The sequence below is a fragment of the Sebastes umbrosus genome, chromosome 14 (assembly GCF_015220745.1).
Source record: "Sebastes umbrosus isolate fSebUmb1 chromosome 14, fSebUmb1.pri, whole genome shotgun sequence".
Taxonomy (NCBI): Eukaryota; Metazoa; Chordata; class Actinopteri; order Perciformes; family Sebastidae; genus Sebastes; species Sebastes umbrosus.
In genome coordinates, this window is record NC_051282.1 from 25,773,376 (window position 1) to 25,792,804 (window position 19,429).

Consider the following 19,429-nt stretch of genomic DNA (forward strand, 5'->3'; position numbering starts at 1 on the left):
CTCTCTCTGCCTGGAGAACGGTCATATCTTTCAAATTCCAATTGATTTCTGTTAAATAAATTTGTTGTCTCCAAGCCCAAACCGAGATTTCCAAGACTTGACAAAGCTCCTGCAGAGCCGCAGAATACAATATACAACCGTTTTAACAGATTGTGTAATATTCCTAGCATATGACGAGTGACATGTGAAATTGGTGCAGTGTCCCTTCAAGAAAGTTTGCTATTGTATTTCCTCTTAATCATCTAGTAGCTCAGTTAGTATTTGCAAATAATCTAATAAGCATGGACCACCATAACATACATTTCAGTTACACAACACTATTTGACACAGTTATAAATACTAAACTGCAAAAACGAACCGTTCAATGACGTACAAACCAAACCGTGGGCTTGTTGAACCATTGCACCACTACTAAATACAGGCCTGCTAATTATTTGATGAGGTGCCAGAGACATAGAAGAGGTAATGATCTGAACATAGGCCTACCTGTATGGAGGACGGAACCTGCCAAATCTAAACTAAATGAATGAATGATTGAATACATAAATAAATAAATAAATCATTAAATATAGCAAAAATAATAAAGAACTAAGAAATATGGAAAGAAATGTAGAAAGAAAAGAATACAGAAATAAATACATTTCGGGAAATAAATAAGTGGTGAAATGCAAAGGGAAAATTGTGCTAAAATAAATAAATAAATAAAATGAATATGAAATAGATGAATAAATAATTTAAAAAATAAATAAATACATTTTAAATGTAATACAAATAAATACATAAATAAATAAAAGGAAAAATTAAGCAGAAGAGTAAATTAATACAAAGATAAATATATAAAGAAGCAAATTAAAACAGAAATATTTATTTGTTACATTTGATCAATTAATTAATGGCTACATTTATATTTAATATAATTTTTGCTTAATTTATTGACATATTTATTAATTTATCATTTATGAGTCATTTATTTATTTATTTTTTATGTTGGCAGGTTCCATTCTCCATATACTTGACCATTAAGTAGCCTGCCTTATGTCATGTATAAATGTGAGTTATGGCTTCATATAATATATAAATATCAATCAATTTATATATTTTGGAGTTCAAACACAGGAAATGGTTATGATTTGCTTCTCCCTAATGTTCAAAACCGTGACCCAAAAACTGCAATACAAACCGAGCCATGGGCTTGTTGAACCATTGCACCACTACAATGCTCACTATCTCATTATGGGAAGTTGGGTTTATAGATAGGTGGATAGCTGGATTTAGAATCCTCCCAACTAAAGTATACCCTAAAATGTATTTCTGAAACTGTGATACAAATATCCTCTCTTAATGGGAACACATCATCTACCTGTAATAGTAAACCACTATTGTGTACTGGTACAAGGCAATGCTGCCATCCAGTGAGCACAGGGTGAAAACACATGAACAATAATGTACACTGTGTTTTTGAATGATGGGTGGGGGCTCAATGTGAAGGTTTTTTTTAATCACAATTCAAGGCAAGGAAGAGCTGACCAACCAATGTTTGGTCAAGTTTGAAGATTGCTATTTTGCCAGTTTCATTGATTTTGAAATTCAGCAGCCCACACAGCTAGCTGGAAGGAAATATAAGATAATACAACCTACAGTAGACTAGTAGTGTACGTATATTTACAGCTTGAATCTGTACTTTATGTCATGATGATCGCCATCATCATGACACTGTGATCTCCATTAAGGCTGTCCTGGACCAAAGAAATTCTTAGTCGACTAACACTCATATGTTGATTTAGTTGACAGATCTGTAAAACTGAGCTTCTCCACAAAGAATAACACAAAAGCACCACTTTAAATCTTGTGTTTACCAGAGATGTGCTTATCAGTTTCTTGGAAATAAGTCATTTAGCATAAAATGCATAAAAAATTACTTACAGTCTAAAGAAAGCTCTTCACCCAGCTAAACAGACAGACCTGGTCGGACAACACGTCATACAAACTGGTTTGTTTTGGAGCATAACTCGACACGTACCAGTGAGTTCTGGGTCCCCAAGTTGGCCTCCATGGGGAGGTGTCTGAGAGGCATCCTGATTAGACGCATTAGGGTCGGGTTTTGCTCGACAAGAAGTACTTTGTACAACGTGTTGGCCGACCTCATCGGGGAATCAAATGTGTTAACAGTTGTTTCTAACGGCCACATTGGAAGGTGGGTTTGGAAAGCAGGCCATTGTAGAGAGGGAGAAGACGTGGTATCAACTGGGTGTGAATGTTGGCTTGTCAGTTTTTGGAAAATTACAGAAATGGTCCGACACAGTCCCCCTAATTACAACGTCCGAGAGGTGAGGTGAGGGGGTTTCTGAAGCTATTCGACCATCTGACAGTTCTGATGAAGCATACTGGTATCTTAAAAAAACAAGCAGAAGTTCTACTCAAAGCTCCTTCCGGATATCTGAGCTCCTCACCCTGTATGACCTAAATAAAAGGAATACTGTTCTTTGGCTACACACATCAACATAAATATTTTTGTGCTTTACAAACAGCTTCTTTTCAGCTTTGGGCTTTTACCAACCTTTGTCCTTAAATTAACATTAGAGCGTTAACCCCCTATGGTGGTCTGGGATCACAATGCTAATCGCTCTTAACTGTCAAGGCTAATAGACGAGAGCATTTGCCTTTAAAGACCATCAAGTAGAAATGAAACCCCAAGGATTTTGCTTTGTGCTGTAGTTTGAATCACACACTTGTGATTTTGGTATTTACAATTTGTTGTCCTTGGTATTACTCTCAATATCCCCAGGAACCTTAGTGAAAGAGGGTGGTAATGCTCTTACAAAGGCTGAACTTGGTGTGAACTGTGACAAAGGTCATGGAGTTGCGTCATCTATTATCAATTGACTGACAGAATAACAGGGGTGGGTCTGGACGGATTGGCAATAATTAGGTTGGGACTCAACGAGGTGAAAGTGGAGCAAAGGCAAATGGGTAAGGCTTTTGCATTCAAATATGTGCTATTCAAATCCGTCTTCGCTATGCTCACTGACTTCAGAAATGTAAATTTCTCTGAAGACTGAAGCAAACATAATGTTGCTATGCAGCTCCTCTGTACCTGCATACTGGGGCAAGAACTTCTATAAAGAAACCTTTGTACCACATTGGGAGTTAAGACTATGCCTCTAAATCAGTCAGCCATGTACATTAACCCTGCTCCAGTGCAATGTGAAAGAGGCTCTTTGTGAATACGATTTTAATCTTTACAAATCTTTAACAAGCAGAAGGTATATTTATGCTTATATTTACACAAACTAACCTCTGAAAAACTTACTTTATCGGTTTGAAAAGGGACTCAAAAGAGAAGGAGAAGCAGCGGGGAGCAACCAACAGCACCTTTACTCTCTGGACATTCTCCAATTAGGCTGTGGCTCGCCAGCAGATCAAAGCTAGGATAATCCTATGGCTGGATGGCCAGGCTGCTAGTAAATGGACATAAATATGACAGTAACAACCAATAGGGAGTCAGGTTGACAAATAAGTGTTCCAGTGTTAGTTACAAGGGTGGAGGAGAAAAGTAAGAGATGAGAGTAAAGGGAAGATTTGGAAGAGATAGAGAATGAATCTGCACTGTGTGTGTACTGGAGAAGGAGTGGGAGGAGGGGAGGTTCGCGGTTGGTGCACTGGTATGTGACGTCAGCGGCTTGTTGGATTGAGGTGCAGTGTCCTGCTGATTTTAATCCTAACTCATTAAGGAACAGAGAGCAAGTGCCTGTGCAAGCCCTCTGGGGGAAAGAGAGAAAGTGACGGGAGGAGGAAGGAACACTTAACAGTCCATCAAGGGAGATAAGTGGAGCTAATTTACAGCTTGAGAGACAGAAGAGAGGAGAAATCAAGCATTTTTATTTTTTTTTGCTTTTCAGTTTCATGCCTGCGTTTCCTCATTACCCCTTCCCTTGTTTGTCCTAAACGTCTTTGCTTGCGATCTTAACGCGAGGCCTGTTCAAGCATGCCCACGAACGGAATTAGCCGGGCCCTGAAGCTGCAGTTTGGCCTCATCAACTATGAGAACCGCTACCTGACGGCCGAGGCCTTCGGCTTCAAGGTGAACGCCTCGGGTGTTAGCATGAAGAAGAAGCAGATTTGGACCTTAGAGCAGGACGATCAAGATGGCCAAGTGGTGTTCCTCCGCAGCCACCTGGGACGCTATCTGGGCTCTGACAAAGATGGGAAGATCGCATGTGGGGCGGAGAAGCCTGACCCTGACTGCCGTTTCCTTATTGTGCCTCAATCTGATGGTCGCTGGGCACTACAATCAGAGCCTTACCTGCGTTACTTCGGTGGCTCGGCCGACTACCTGACCTGCTTTGCCCAAGCCATTGGCGAACAAGAGCTGTGGTCCATCCATATGGCTTTACACCCACAGGCCAGCCTGCTCAGTGTGGCACGTAAGCGCTATGCCCATCTGTCTTCTTCAGATGGAGAGATCTCAGTGGACAGCAACATTCCCTGGGGAGTGGACTCCCTTGTCACCTTGGTATACCTCGATGGCAAGTACAGCCTCAAGACCTGTGACAGCCGTTTTCTCAGCAATGATGGCAAACTGGTGAAGGAGAACACCAACACTACTAGCTTCACACTGGAGCTGAAATCTGGCAAGCTGGCCTTTAAGGACTGCGATGGGAAATACCTGACCCCGGTGGGTCCCACGGGGACGCTGAAATCTGGCCGATGCTCCAAGCCTGGAAAAGATGAGCTGTTTGATCTCGAAGAGAGTCATCCACAAGTAGTTTTTCAAGCCGCCAATAAAAGATTTGTCTCGGTCAAGCAAGGTAAACAGTCTGTGATGCAGTCTTGAGAAAAAAAACACATCATCTAAAAGTGAATAGTTTCATAAAGAAAATGGATTGGAGTGCTGCAGTTGCATTGAGGGAACTTTCAAAGCGGAAATGATTTTCATTGTTGAAAGTCACTGAGGTTAAAGGAGATTTGATGGTTTGCAAAGAAACTTGAATGTATATTAAATGAGGCAAAGTAAAAGTACCTTCATGGTAACAAATGGGCATGAAAACAATATTGCGAACTACGTAAGCTAAACGCAGCAAAAACTCCTCTCAGAGGCTCCGTGCTGAGTTCACACTTAAGAAAAGAAGAAATTATGAAATTCTTGACAGACTGAAAGACACAGCAATTTCCCCCACTATGATTTTGCAATCATTATGCAGCTGGAGTAAGTCCTTGTGCACTTTACCAGTGTTAGCACCTGGGGCTAGGTGACACCATTTTTAGATCCTTTAGAGAGCAGTGCTATATACTTTTCAAAATAGACTGTACACCCTTTTTCAAATGACTCTTAGATTGTTGTCCTCTCAGATTTAGTCGTCACCTTTCAGAATTCAGTTCCCTGCATTTCTCAGCTTAATCTCTAAAAGATTTTTGCCATTGACAAATAAGAATACAGTACATTCCTGAGTGGAGCAGTACCACTGTTGGGTGTACTCTATAGCAGTGAGGGGTTGATAACTTCAGATCGCCTGAATTTGTTTAATTGAATCTTTACAGTTACATTACAGTAACTAACAAAAAAGCAAATCAGCAACATTTACCAGCTAATGAGAGAAAGCCCAGTCTTTCTTGTCTACATGCTGGATCCAGACCGGTTGACGGCCATACTGTGGAGGTAATTGTGGTAATGGGCTTTGTCATTTCCACTGTGTGTCCATTGAAGATTAAGCAGCGTGCAAATGACTTTGGGGCAAAGCTGTGCCCCACGGGTGTCAATTACCATCAATAGATTTTAAGTCTAGCAGCTTCTCGCTCTTTACAGTCATCCATCGAGTGAAGTTCTCCAAATTATGTGGATCTATGGGGCGGCGAGGTAGCGGCAAAACAGAGCTACAGCCAGGCCTTACCAGACAAATGAGTTACAAGGTCTCTTGTCGAGCTGCATGATGTGATCTGCTCTGTCCTGTATAATTATTCAAGCGCACAATGTGGGAGGACAGGGGAGCAAATTGTGTCCTGTTGCAGCAATTAAAACACCTAACAGCCTTATATAAACTAGCTGTACAATGCAAATGCAATACTATAGCACATCTGAGGAAGGAGGTTCTCAAGCTAACTTTAGACTGCAGTCATCGTTATGCTTATGCATGAATAAAATTCTGCATTCAAATAAAGGTCACCGTCAGGGCAATATTTCAACAACCTGGCACTCTATTCTCCCAATATAGGGCAAATAATTACATTTTTTAACTGTAGTGTTTGGCCTTGTGTCAGTTCCACGTTTTTTAAGGAACAAGGCACTGAAAGCTGCTTAGTGGGCCCTGCAGCGCAGATTTGCATTTCACCACTCAGGGAATTACAGCAAGCGAATGAACAGGAAGGGTGGAGGGGTGACTGTGGGGGATTAGGGTTGTAACAGGCTTAAGAGAAAGGTTGAAGGACATTTCTGTGGCTTCTAATTTGAACTACAGCAGACACAGTTCAGTTATAGGCTTTGTGTCTGTGTATTCATCACAACCTAACACACCTCAACAGACAGGGTTGATACATGTGGGCTAAGTGTAAAACACTAGATTGGTTTAGTGAACAGAGCACTCACTGACTAACTGGAGAGATGGGCACAATTTGATGCAGATTTTGCATGCTATTCTGTGTTGGGTTTAGCTTTACTTACACACTTGCTCTTGTATGCAAAACAGATCACATGAGTTGATAACATGAAATTTGTTCAAAGGTTCACAAAGCGAAACATGGGAACATCCACAGCTCTCAAATGGCCAGAAAGCAGGTTAACTGTTAAAAGTGATCCTCTGCATAAAAAACATTTTTTGAGTATGAAACACTCAACACCTATAAACCTATTGAACGATGAAATAGATTCTAATAATGACATGTTTTCATAGTGGAGAAAAAGGGTAAAACATCCCAATCTCTCATCCTGTAGTACCACTACTCCTCATCCAATCCAACCTGACCATAGCTTCTGATTTTCTATGATAGAGCAAATATATATGGAATATAATATTCATAACTGTTTTCTTTAGGGCTGTCAATCGATTAAAATATGTAATCGTGATAAATTGCATGATTGTCCATAGTTAATCATGATTAATTGCAAATGAATCACACATTTTTTAGCTGGTCAAGATGTACTTCAAGGGAGATTTGTCAAGTATTTAATACTCTTATCAACATGGGAGTGGGAAAATATGCTGCTTTATACAAATGTATGTATATATTTATTATTGGAAATCTATTAACAACACAAGAATGACAAATATTGTCCAGAAACCCTCACAGGTACTGCATTTAGCATAAAAATATGCTCAAATCATAACATGGCAAACTGCAGCCCAAAAGGCAACAACAGCTGTCAGTGTGTCAGTGTGCTGACTTGACTATGACTTGCCCCAAACTGCATGTGATTATCTTAAAGTGGGCATGTCTGTAAAGGGGAGACTCGTGGGTACCCATAGAACCCATTTTCATTCACATATCTTGAGGTCAGAGGTCAAGGGACCCCTTTGAAAATGGCCATGACAGTGTCCTCGCCAAAAAGTTTGGAGCGACAAGTTAGTTTGACATGGTTTTCTAGTTTTATATGATACCGGGATATTCACTCTAACTTTGAAACTAAGCCAGAAAAACTGGCGTTGCCATTTTAAAAAGGGGTCCCTTGACATCTGACCTCCAGATATGTGAATGAAAATGGGTCCTATGGGTACCCACGAGTCTCCCCTTTACAGACATGCCCACTTTATGATAATCACATGCAGTTTGGGGCAAGTCATAGTCAAGTCAGCACACTGACACACTGACACCTGTTGTTGCCTGTTGGGCTTGAGTTTGCCATGTTATGATTTGAGCATATTTATCATGCTAAATGCAGTATCTGTGAGGGTTTTTGTGCTGGTAACTAATTTCCAATAATAAATATATACATATATTTGCATAAAGCAAACAACACTCCCGTGTTGATAAGAGTATTAAATACTTGACAAATCTCCCTTTAAGGTACATTTTGAACAGATCAAAAATGTGTGATTCATTTGTGATTAATCGCGATTAACTATGGAAAATCATGTAATCAATTGCAATTGAATATTTTAATCGATTGACAGACCAAAACTGAGTGTATGAAGAAGTAATTAATATGAATATGATATTCATAGCATCAAGGCATTTTATTAATCTGCCAAATAAAATGCTGTATAACCTAAAAACTCCTGCATCCTCCTATATGAGGAGACAAAACCCTTCAATGAGTCATTGTAGGTATCACACTGCAACAACAGAGAATGTACTGTATGCATGTCATTAAAAGTTGGATTAAAAGTGTATTATGCATGCACGTCTCTTTGGCAAAGCCTGAGAAAGCAAATGACATTCAAGAGGATGCAATATTGTAATCCATAATTGCTACTGAACAAAGACATAATTATGGCTGTCTTTTCTTCCCTTATCACCAGGGGTGAGTATTTCAGCCAATCAGGATGTGGAGACAGACATGGAGACCTTCCAGATGGAGCTTGATAAAGAGAGCAAAAAGTCTATGTTCAGGACCAACGTTGGATCCTACTGGACTCTAGTGACGCACGGAGAGATCCAGTCCACTGCTACTGAAGTGTAAGTAGCTCTTGTAACTATCAAAGAGGAGGTTTCCTCTCTGTTTTCTCTCACCTCTCCTTAACCTCTCCATGCCCTTTCTTCCCCCCCAGAGAGGTCAATACAATGTTTGACATTGAATGGCGAGGACAGAGGGTGGCCCTCAAAGCAAGTAATGGAAAGTATGTTTGTACAAAGAAGAATGGACAACTCTCAGCAGTCAGCGATACAGTGGGTAAGTGCTTTCAGGCAAGCCACTTGAGATTGAATGCTGTGCCAAGGGTACAGTCTTCGTTGACCCAAACATGCACAAGAGATGAACTGTATTTGTCCTTCAATCCAGGTGAAGATGAATTGTTCCTGATGAAACTCATCAACCGCCCCATGATGATCCTTCGTGGCGAGAATGGCTTCGTGTGCCACCACAAGAACTCCAACACTCTGAACGCAAATCGATCCGTCTATGACATTTTCTCATTGATCTTCAATGATGGCGCCTACAACGTAAAAAGTCAGTGTTTTTCAAGTGTGCACGTCACGGCCTACTGCATTTCAGCATAACACTTTCAATATCTGTATCGTGATTTAATAGATATTTAGCATATACTAAATCAATTGTTAATTTAAACAAATAGCTAACGTATATTCCACTGATATCCTTCTGCAGGTGTAAATGGAAAGTTCTGGTACGTCTCTAGCAGTGGCTTCGTGTGCTCAGATGGAGAAAAGCCGGAGGACTTTTTCCTCGAGTTCCTGGAACATGGACGCTTCGCCATCAAGGGCTCTGATGGCAAGTACCTTCGCGGAGACCAGGGAGGCACGCTGATGGGTGATGGTCCAACTGTTGATGTATCTTCTCTTTGGGAGTATTGATCCCTTTCAATCAGGGTCCTCAAAGAGGGAGCAAGAAGGCGGGGCGCAGGACCTGCCTCTATCAGCTCAAATGAAACGGACTGACCGGGTAACATTTTCCTGCCTGTTTTTATACTAGCTGCCAGGTGCCCGAACCCATGTCTTTTGTTGTTGTTTTTTTAATTGGGAAGATGTGAACATTTTAGGAAGATGTGCGGTTTTTATTGTAAATGTTAAATGTTTTGTCTTTCAAATGACAATGCCAACAGCAAACAACACGTACTGTGTGAAAACGTGTCATTTCACAGAATAAGACAGCGGCTGTCCCAATTCTTCAATATAGGCAACAGTGACAACCAAATATCTTTGAGGGCAACCACACCGATCAGTCACTGAACAAAGATAAATTGAGTAACTGCGATGCCAAGCGTAATATATATTTTCAAATGAATTCAGACTTTGATTGCCAAAAACCGTCACGAGGTTGGCATGGGTTACCATGGTTACACGTCTCCAACCGGCAAGGAGGCTATCAGGAAGTGACGACGTAAATTACTGCTTAGTGCGTCCGAAAAGATACATACTACTACGCTGCAAAAGTATGTTAAACTATAGTACACATGTTGGGAATGTAGTGCATAGTATGGGATTTCGGACGCAACCTTTAACTGAAAATCAATGAAAAACAAACAATGAAGGATCAGTGTGGCTGCATTCTTTACTACTTTGACATGTTTTCTATTAGAAACAGCGTGGTCATTGACGTCACTCTAAGTTAAGGGTAATGCACCACTGTCTTCAAAGACAGCGAATGGCTGGTGCCGACGGTGTTTTCATTTATCTTAATAGACCATTTACAGCTTCCATAAAAGCACAGTTTGAAGTAAATGAGGTGGACTGGAGCAAATAGACTATACTGTCTCAGGCACCTCTGCAATGCTGAGCAATGTATATCCAAAGAGGACTTAGCTCAGCATCACTGCAAACGCTGACTATGTTTTTGTGTAACACGTATAGAAATACAGAGATCAGGAACAAAGGATATCAGTAGAAATGGCATATATCCACATCAGGGACAAGCAATAAACCAAAAGGGGGAGCACATTCAAAGCATTTGATGGACTATACATCATTTTTAATGTACCAGGTATGAACTCAGAAAGTGCTTCTCTGGTGTTTTGCCTAGGGGCCTTAAACCATACTGAAGTCTATATCCCTTTAAACACTGTTCTCGTGGTCAGAGTCGGGTGGTAAGATTAGAAAATATAATGGATTTAGATAACAGATATAACGTGGAAACAGCTTAGAGTGATCATGTCTGTCCGGGTCAAATTGATCACTATAAGCAGATGATTATTATAACCAAATTTTTGTTGTTGTGCTTCATATCTCATGCAGATTACCATCTAATTGACATTTGTATATTTATTACATGAATACAAAGTAATGAAACGGACCTCTTCGCTAAATACTGGCTCGCTGCCAGCTCTTCTGCCTTTTCCCTCTCCAAGGGTGAGGCATTGCCGTTTTTGGCCAGCTCTGCAGCGTGAGCGTGCATGCAGATGGACGGTGCCCCCCTTTGTCAATTCAATTACGTTAGTCCGACTTAGTTTTAAAATGTTTTTCCATATGTTGTCATGCATGAAAAGACACAAAATGAGCACTGTAAGCGGACTATTACTATAAGCAAATTATTCAAACAGGAAATAGGAATGATTCTGTTCAAACCTTTTGATCCATATAAGCGGTTGATCACTGTAATCGTGATCACTATAAGCAGTTTCCACTGTATCTCTTACTTAAAGATTTCTTACTGGAATACAGTACAACAGTGACATCCTATAAAACATCATGCAGAAGCAGATGTGTTTGAATACAAATCTTAAAGTAACGCTTGTTTGTTTTCCGTCTGTTTGCCCACAGTGAGATGAGAAACTGTAGTGAATTTCATTTGTGAAGTGAGCGCTCTGTGCACTCCAGTGGTTGTTGGTCAAACCCATCTCCAATGTGACAGCAATCTGCTTCTTCAGACAGCTTTGGAAGATATGTTGTTTCACGTTGTACAAAGCTGGGGTATCAGTCTTCCCTCTGAGTCCTTGTGCACAGCTAGGCCAAGAACGTCCCACTGGAGCTGATATGAATCTTCTCATCTAACTCTGGACAAGACAGCAAACAACTATATTTCACAACATGCTGGAGTGTTCCTCCTATCCAACACTGCTTTTGTAAAATGTGATCAGTAGCCTCTAGTTGATCCTTAGCCAACAGGAACCTTTTTATGTATTTCGATCTCACAGGACTCACTGAATTTATGACACACTCCTGACACCCATCAAAGGGCACAAGCTGCCCAGACGTTATTGACACAGAGGACAACCTGAACCTGTATACAATTTATCCTGTAGATTCTTGTCAGTTATTTCCCAGGAAGAGAGAAAATCTGCAATAGTTCAAGTTTAATGTCTAAACCAAAGGTTTTGTGATGTGTGCAAGTTGCAATTAATAGAGAGACATTTTAGAAAGCAAGGTCTAAAAGGCTTGGTCACCTATGCATCCTGTATCAGCTCTATACAGCCTCCAGCCATATTTTAGAAAGTATTTAATACATGTAGATGTATGTTGTTTTACTATACTTGTTTTCTGATATGATTTTTGAAAATGCTGATGACAATAAAAACTTGACAATACCTTCATTGACTTTGGGACTAGAATTGTATGTCAAGCTAAGAAAATATGAGTGAAATTTGTGATTCAGTATTCAGATGGTAGGGGGGGGTTGGCCAATGTTTGGAACCCTGGCTCCTGCTGTCTAACGGTACATTTACACCAACCATCATATTTGTCCAAGACCAGACGAAACTCTGTGTATAAATGTATGTGTATAAACCACAGACTGTCTGAAAAAAATAAGAATGTCGCTGCCGTATTTATGCCTAGATGATGGTATGTTGAGTGTTGATGGAGCAGCTACAATGTTAGCATAGCCTGGCACTGATCGAGCCAAACTCCATTCAGAAAACAAGCATTTTAAAAGTTTTTGCCTGTCGTCTTGCACAGACCTGACAAAGCATGAATTCAAACAAATCTTCATTATTATGTAGTTGTTTTGGCATCCTTGCATCCGTGTATTGCAATTAAATCACAGCACAATCTGTTTATTTTGGGTTCAAACGGCAGTGGCGACGTGTGGCTTGCTAGATATAGTCAGTGCAATGGCACTGTATGTGAATACACCTCGCCGCCGGGTGATGTTATGAACCAAGACATGACGGCGTTTGGTTTTCCGACATATCTGGGACTTCCAGAACATGTATAAAGCAGCAACAGTGGTTATTTCTTCCATGGTTGATGGCGGAAAGAACAGTTGTTTGTATCTATGGAGACAAGCCTCTTCTCCTCTCCAGCACATCTAGCGCAAATGAACACAAATGATACTGGCGGTCCAACTCGCGCGAGTAAAGAGAGGCTAAAATTTGTTTCGCTCTTGGTGTGAATGCGACATAAATGTCCTTGGGTAAGACACTGGACCCCAAATTGGCACTTTGGACAAAAGTGTCTCCCAAATTATTGTAATGTAATGTCCAGAAGTCAGTATTATCCTACATTCTATTATTTGCAATTACTGGTGGTTTTAGCTTAGTTACCATGGAGCACAGATGACTCAATAAGTCTTTTTTTATAGCAGCCATTTTTACTTGTCTTAGTGGGAACGGTAAATGGTCTGCACTTCACATCACTTACAGCACTTATACAGCACCTTTCAACCTTAATAGACAAAGCGCTTTACAATTTACCTGTCATTCACTCACACACACCGATGGCGGCAGAACTGCCATGCAAGGCATGGCCTGCCCATCAGGAGCAACTTGTGTTCAGTGTCTTGCCCAAGGACACTTCAACAAGGTGATCAAAACAATTTTTTAAACTTGCAATGGCGAAAATTAATCATGATGTACATGAAGCAATCACTCCACTGAAAAGATGAAATATTGCAGCAGACAAAACATCCGATCTGTGTGGACTGATGAGGAGACCGTAATGTTCCTCAACTTAATACATGAAACAAACATAAATGCAATATTTTCATTAGTTTTTCAACATGGTTTTCCACTGTTTGAGCTTTGACTAGCACTCTATTAAATACATCAGAGAATAAGTGCCACCAGCTGTTTTTCTTGATGCACTCACTTAAGTCTAATATTCACATTGCGGTAGTTGATAGAAATGCACTTGCACTACATTTAGATGTAAACCTGACTCATAGCAGTGCGACAGTAAAGGTCTTTGCACATTTTCATATGCGTTTTATTCAATCCGTCATCAGATAAAAAATGTTATGCACAGAAACCTTGCACACTGAGTCCGATGCGTTTTGTTATTCTATTCGCTGCGAAAATTCATATCAAAAGACAAAACTGAATTAATTACGTGGGTGTAATGGATAGTGCTAGTCCCAAACGGGGCTAATGAATGAATGACATTAGCAAAAAAACTATCATTTAGCAGCCTAGAGCACAATCACTACCGTCTTTCCTACATCCTTTGTTTTGGGATAAACCCCAATTCCAAGCTGTTCTGCAATCACCTGTTACAATCTTTCTTTAAATTCCGCATTTTCTTTCTTTTTCTTTATCGTAAGGTGCTTTGTGCTGGGAGATGAGTGATATGTTTATCATGCCATTTTGGATGATGATGTTTGGACAAACAATGGCTCTGAGTGGTCAAACAACCATAAAAACTGGCCAAACAAAACGCAGAAAATCAAACCTGTTCCGTAAACTTTAATGACGGACGAATGTTTCGGAGTCGATGTGTTAACGTGAACGTAAACGTCCGACAATTTCGGATGAAAATATGTACTTAGTGTTCAAAGGCCTTAAGGCAGCATGCACAGCAGGACCCTAAAACTGCATAAATCAAATTCAGCCATCATTGATATTGTTAAGGATGCACAGATACTGATACTGGATCGGATATCGGGCCGATACTGACTTAAATAGCTGGATCGGGTATCGGTGACAATGGGGCCAATTTATTCAATTAAATTTTATGTTTATACACTATATACATCATAGACTGGAATTTTAATTGTAATTCAGATCAGTGTTCAGTATCGCTATAGGTATCAGGACTGAAAAGGTCGGATCAGTGTATCCCTAAATATTGTTATTATTATCACCTGTGTGTGAAAAAGGCCTATTATAGTTAGGGCTCAATAATAACTATAATGCCATATTCAAATAACCCCTCACCGTAGAATGCCTCCGCCAACCAGTCAAGTTGCAGTTTACATCCATGTCTGCCCAAAATGTGATCACTTCATCATTTTATCCTGTTAGAAATTTGTGTGAAATTGTCATAATTAGCGTATGAATTGAGCTATGGCCAAAAATGTGTTTTGTGAGGTTACAGTGACCTTTGACCACCAAATTCAAATTAGTTCTTCCTGTAGTCCAAGTGGATAAATTGCCAGATGTAATGAAATTCCCACCGGGAGATCCTGAGATGGACGGACGTGAGGTCACGGTGACCTTGACCTTCGACCACCAAAATCTAATCAGCTCATCCTTGAGTCCAAGTGGACATTTGTGCCAATTTTCGATAAAATTCCCTCCAGGCGTTGTGGAGATATCGCGTTCACAAGAATGGTACAGACAACATAATAAACCTTTCCCCACAGGGCAAACTTTGACACAGTAAGAAAAGCAGTGTAATTAATAACTGCTGATGACTATATTCATTCTAGGTGTGCTGGCTCCAGGGTCCTGATGTAGGGCGTGCTGGCTCTCTAGGGGACATAAATGGGACTGAGGTATCATTAATTGCTTTTCCTGCTACAGTATGATGAGTCACAGTGTCTGCTGAAAAGGATAGATGAGCTACCTGGTTAAAAACAAAATTCAATACGTGGCCTTCTACTTTGTCAAGAAAAAAATCGAAAAACGATGGTAACCAAAAATGCTAAAATGTAATCTTTGCAGCCATTTCTCAACCCCAACACAGTCCAACCTTCATTCATTCATTCATAAATAAAAGACAGAGAGGACGCTTTGAACAGTGTGGTATTGCTATTGGGATTTTCCCATTCCCTACACTGGGTGGCAGTGTGTACCTCTCTTAGCTCATCCTCTGTTACAGTAATAGCCAGTGACAAGTGCTGCGAAAGTAACACATCCTGCTGCAATCCCGACAAGCTCAACACCTGCCCTCGATCCACCACACAATGCAACCGACCTCCCGACATCTGTTAATACACCTCTAACAACTCAGAGTTTTAAACTAGAACTGGCATCAGCTGTCACTTACAGTACACAACACTTGTATGACCTAAATATTACAAGACATGGTTTCACAGTATGTATAGGAAGTCTTTCAGGCTCCATAGCTGTTTATCCACAACAAAGTGTGGTAATTATAGAAGTATTCCAGTTTCCTCTCTTGAAAACACATACAAACTTTTCTCAAGCCCGACACATTTCACATTGACACTTTGCCTCCTCTTGTTTAATTCTATAATTACACTGGCAAAAGTTTTCTTCGAGCATCGCAGCCCATAATTGGTCTGCTCACTAGCCCTGATCATTACACACTACTCACTGAACTGGAGATGTTTTAAACAGATTAACTGGCCTTTAACGTGACATAGACTTTTAACGGGTCTGCAATAACAATGAGAGCACCAACGATTTTAGCAAAGCAAAATCATGAACTCTGAAACTAAATTAAAATGTTTTCAGTGCAAGTAATCAACCTTTCTGATCTTCTGTTTGTGTTTGAACCAGAAAGATGTATATCTTTGGTGAGAATGGATAGCTAGAGGTCAATATGTTTTACAGGCACTGTTTTTTCCCCTCTGTGTGCTGAACTGCAACACTGGCTACAGTATGTTTGCCTGCAGCTAGTGTTGTGCTAGGTTCAGGTCAAACATTAGACAGAAATTCAATTCTCATTTCTTGGGGATTAAAGGCAACTGCTTGTTTTAAACAGATGTGCTAAACGCCCTAAGCTTTTATGCAAATCACGTTTAAATGACATTCAGCCAACCCCTTGAATCAGCTGCATTTCATTCCAGAAAAACACACACACAAAATTTTTTTTTCACAGAATGGCAGTGTACTGTATAAGCATCCATGTAGATGAGACACCCCAGGCAAAAACATGTTTTTCATACACTGGTCAATTTTTCTTCCATAACATGTCTTCTTTCAGACTAGCGGAGAGAAAACATATAAAATACACATTTAGGTGTTTATTTTACTACACGTTGTCTGTAAATTTCTCCTAAATTCACAAAAAGTTAGCAATGGATAATGCCTCATTTGCATATTTTAACAGAAAATTTCAGAAAACGTATAATATAAAAAATAATTGTCTTAATGTAAGTAATCAACTAGGGAAGTTTCATGGTGATAACTATTAGTTAATTTTTTTACCCTATTCTAAATGTATGTGATTTTACAATACATATCTTTAAAGGCGTTTTTTTTAACATTTGATTTCTCAGACTCCGGGTCAGAAATCTCCACGTCAGTAGCACTTTCATCCACCAAACTTTCCAGTTGCATTCCTATCTATATTCTGAAGGTTTTTACAGAAGGGTTTGTTCATATATCATTCATAGCCTGATTTATAGAACATTTTATTCCTAAAAACATGGAGAAAATTGATGTTTTATGGCTGTTGACAGTATTTTCTGATTTATGGAGTGATAAAAAGAGATGTCCAAAATTCCCTCAGTAAAAACCTTTGGCTCTAATATGTCAACAAAATGAAACAAGAATTTCAATCAAATGTTCAGATTTTCTGTTTCTGGAAATGTACGCAAATTAACACATCTAATTAGATAATGCCTCATTTACAGGTTTAAACATAAATTACGATAAAACTTGTAATACAAAGAATAATTGTCTTCATGTAAGTAATCAACTTGGGAAGTTTCATGGCAATATCTATTAGTACATTTTTTACCCTATTCACCTGTAGTATCAGAGGGAGAGGGGGAGAGGCAAAGAGTAGTAGCCAAAATCAAGACCCTAAAACTAGGAAAGCCAAACACAAACAACTAACATTCAGCAACACAATGTGGAATTGATTTAATCTTGAAAGAGTATTCCACCGATCTAGCACTACATTCCTATAACATTGTGGGAGCAAGCATCTTTTTTTATTCCATGTATTCTTCTTCTTGTTTAAACCTTGCTCCTACATGACCCCCATTACCAACAGTTCGGTCGGTGATTCAGGTGTTTTATACGAACACTTATGCTCAAGCCATCCTCAAGTAGAGATGAGGATCAGGCTGTAGAGATCTGGTAAACTCATTTCTTTCTGACTCCACAACCCCAGATTTTACTCCACTTCAGAGTCAGACTAATAATACAAAATATCATTAAATAAATGATAATGTGTTATTATAGTTTAAGATAAGAAAATACTTTATTGGTCCCCGCGCGGATATTTATAAGCTCCCCAGCAGTATATAATAAAGTAATTATTATTATCTTGACCTTTACCAGCTGCAACATTAATGTGATATAATTCACATTAATCATAATCCAATAATATAATATACACTATTTTTTCAAGTGAGCCATTCTGCATTGTGAATACTTTTACTTCAACTATTTCAACTATATTCTGATGCTTATACTTTTATAATTTACTTAGGTAACAGAGTATTTTACTGAAATAAAAGATCTGAGAACGTCTTCCACCACTGAGGATTACCATGCCAGTTTGTTAATCTGAAAATAAATGTGACCCAACAACTATTGAGGCATATACGGTATGTCTAAGTAGGATCTGGACAAATTATTCTGCAGCATCATTATAAAAAATATCTTTAATATCATGTCTCAGTATAAGTCCGACTGACAAATTATCACACAACAAAGCATTACTTCACCCTTCAGATGTCCTTGGTCTCCATCTGTTAGATACTCTGTAAAAATGGAGAGGCATTACAACAACAGCTGCATTTTTTACAGATATTCTAACAGAACTGGGCCTTGGCAGTGAATCTGGGACGGAACAAGGCCATGATTTCCAAGGCAAAAAGCCCAAATGTCAGAAAGGGTTTTAAAACATAATTATATGGAATACACATTTCATCTATGGGCCATTTCTTCTTGAAAGCTTTCAAAGACGAAGGAAGGAGGACTTTATATGCCATAAAACAATCTCGACACCTACCTATACCAACGTGAACCTGGCTACAAATATTTAAATACATAACTGAACCATTCTGCTATATGGCAGGGATGTGTAGGGACACCGTGAAACAAAACAAGGCTACTGAAAATGGATTTAACACCCAACTTAAACTTTGCAAACTGAAGAGCCCACAGAAACACAACACACACTTGATGCCGTGCTGAAATAGACTAATTGCCGCTTTTAATTAGGATCCAAAAAAGAGCAATAACAGATCCGCAAACAACTTTAAAGCCAATGAGCCAAGCTCCTACCATTACAATGGAATGCTGCTCATCTACAGTGCACAGACCTCACACAAAACAGACCAACCAAATTATAGCCAACGAGAAGGACATTGAACACTTTAGATTAATACATACCTTAAAGCGATAGTTTGGGTGTTTTGAAGTGGGGTTGTATGAGGTACTTATCCATAGTCAGTGTATTACCTACAGTAGATGACGGTCGGCATGCAGCCAGTTTGGAGAAACAGACAGGAGTTACCACACAGAACCAAAGCAATGTACTGCTGTAGACGCGACCGGCAGCAAAACATATTTAGCCACCTAAAAGAAAGGCCCACCTAAAAAAAAATCAATATCAGTTTAAGTATATGCTATATTTAGAATATTTTCACCGGTTTACCTTACCATGAGACGGCCCTTTCCGACAGGGAACTCCAGCGTTGTATCCATCTAGGCTCACGCCAAAGTAAACAGACTCCATTGAAAAAAACAAATTTTAACTCGCAGAACACGGGGTTTCTGGTCTACCGCTGCCTCGATCGGTTAGTTAG

At 39.6% G+C, this 19,429-nt stretch overlaps 1 protein-coding gene and 1 long non-coding RNA gene across 3 annotated transcripts in view; one reads left to right on the forward strand and one right to left on the reverse strand.

Annotated features, from left to right (window-relative positions):
* Nucleotides 1–19,429, reverse strand: part of LOC119502312 — a 46,974-nt gene that overhangs the window by 22,544 nt on the left and 5,001 nt on the right. The gene's annotated exons all lie outside the window — the stretch shown is intronic.
* On the forward strand, nt 3,637–12,131 carry fscn2a (fascin actin-bundling protein 2a, retinal). Of its 2 annotated transcripts, XM_037793197.1 has the most exons (5): nt 3,641–4,808; nt 8,451–8,607; nt 8,700–8,821; nt 8,930–9,097; nt 9,254–12,131. In XM_037793197.1, exons 1-5 carry the CDS (start codon nt 3,986–3,988, stop codon nt 9,457–9,459), a joined length of 1,476 nt encoding a protein of 491 aa, XP_037649125.1. In that variant the 5' UTR covers nt 3,641–3,985; the 3' UTR covers nt 9,460–12,131. The 2 variants fall into 2 exon arrangements, with proteins under 2 accessions (XP_037649124.1, XP_037649125.1); XM_037793196.1 differs by having other exon boundaries at nt 3,637–4,808; nt 8,700–9,097.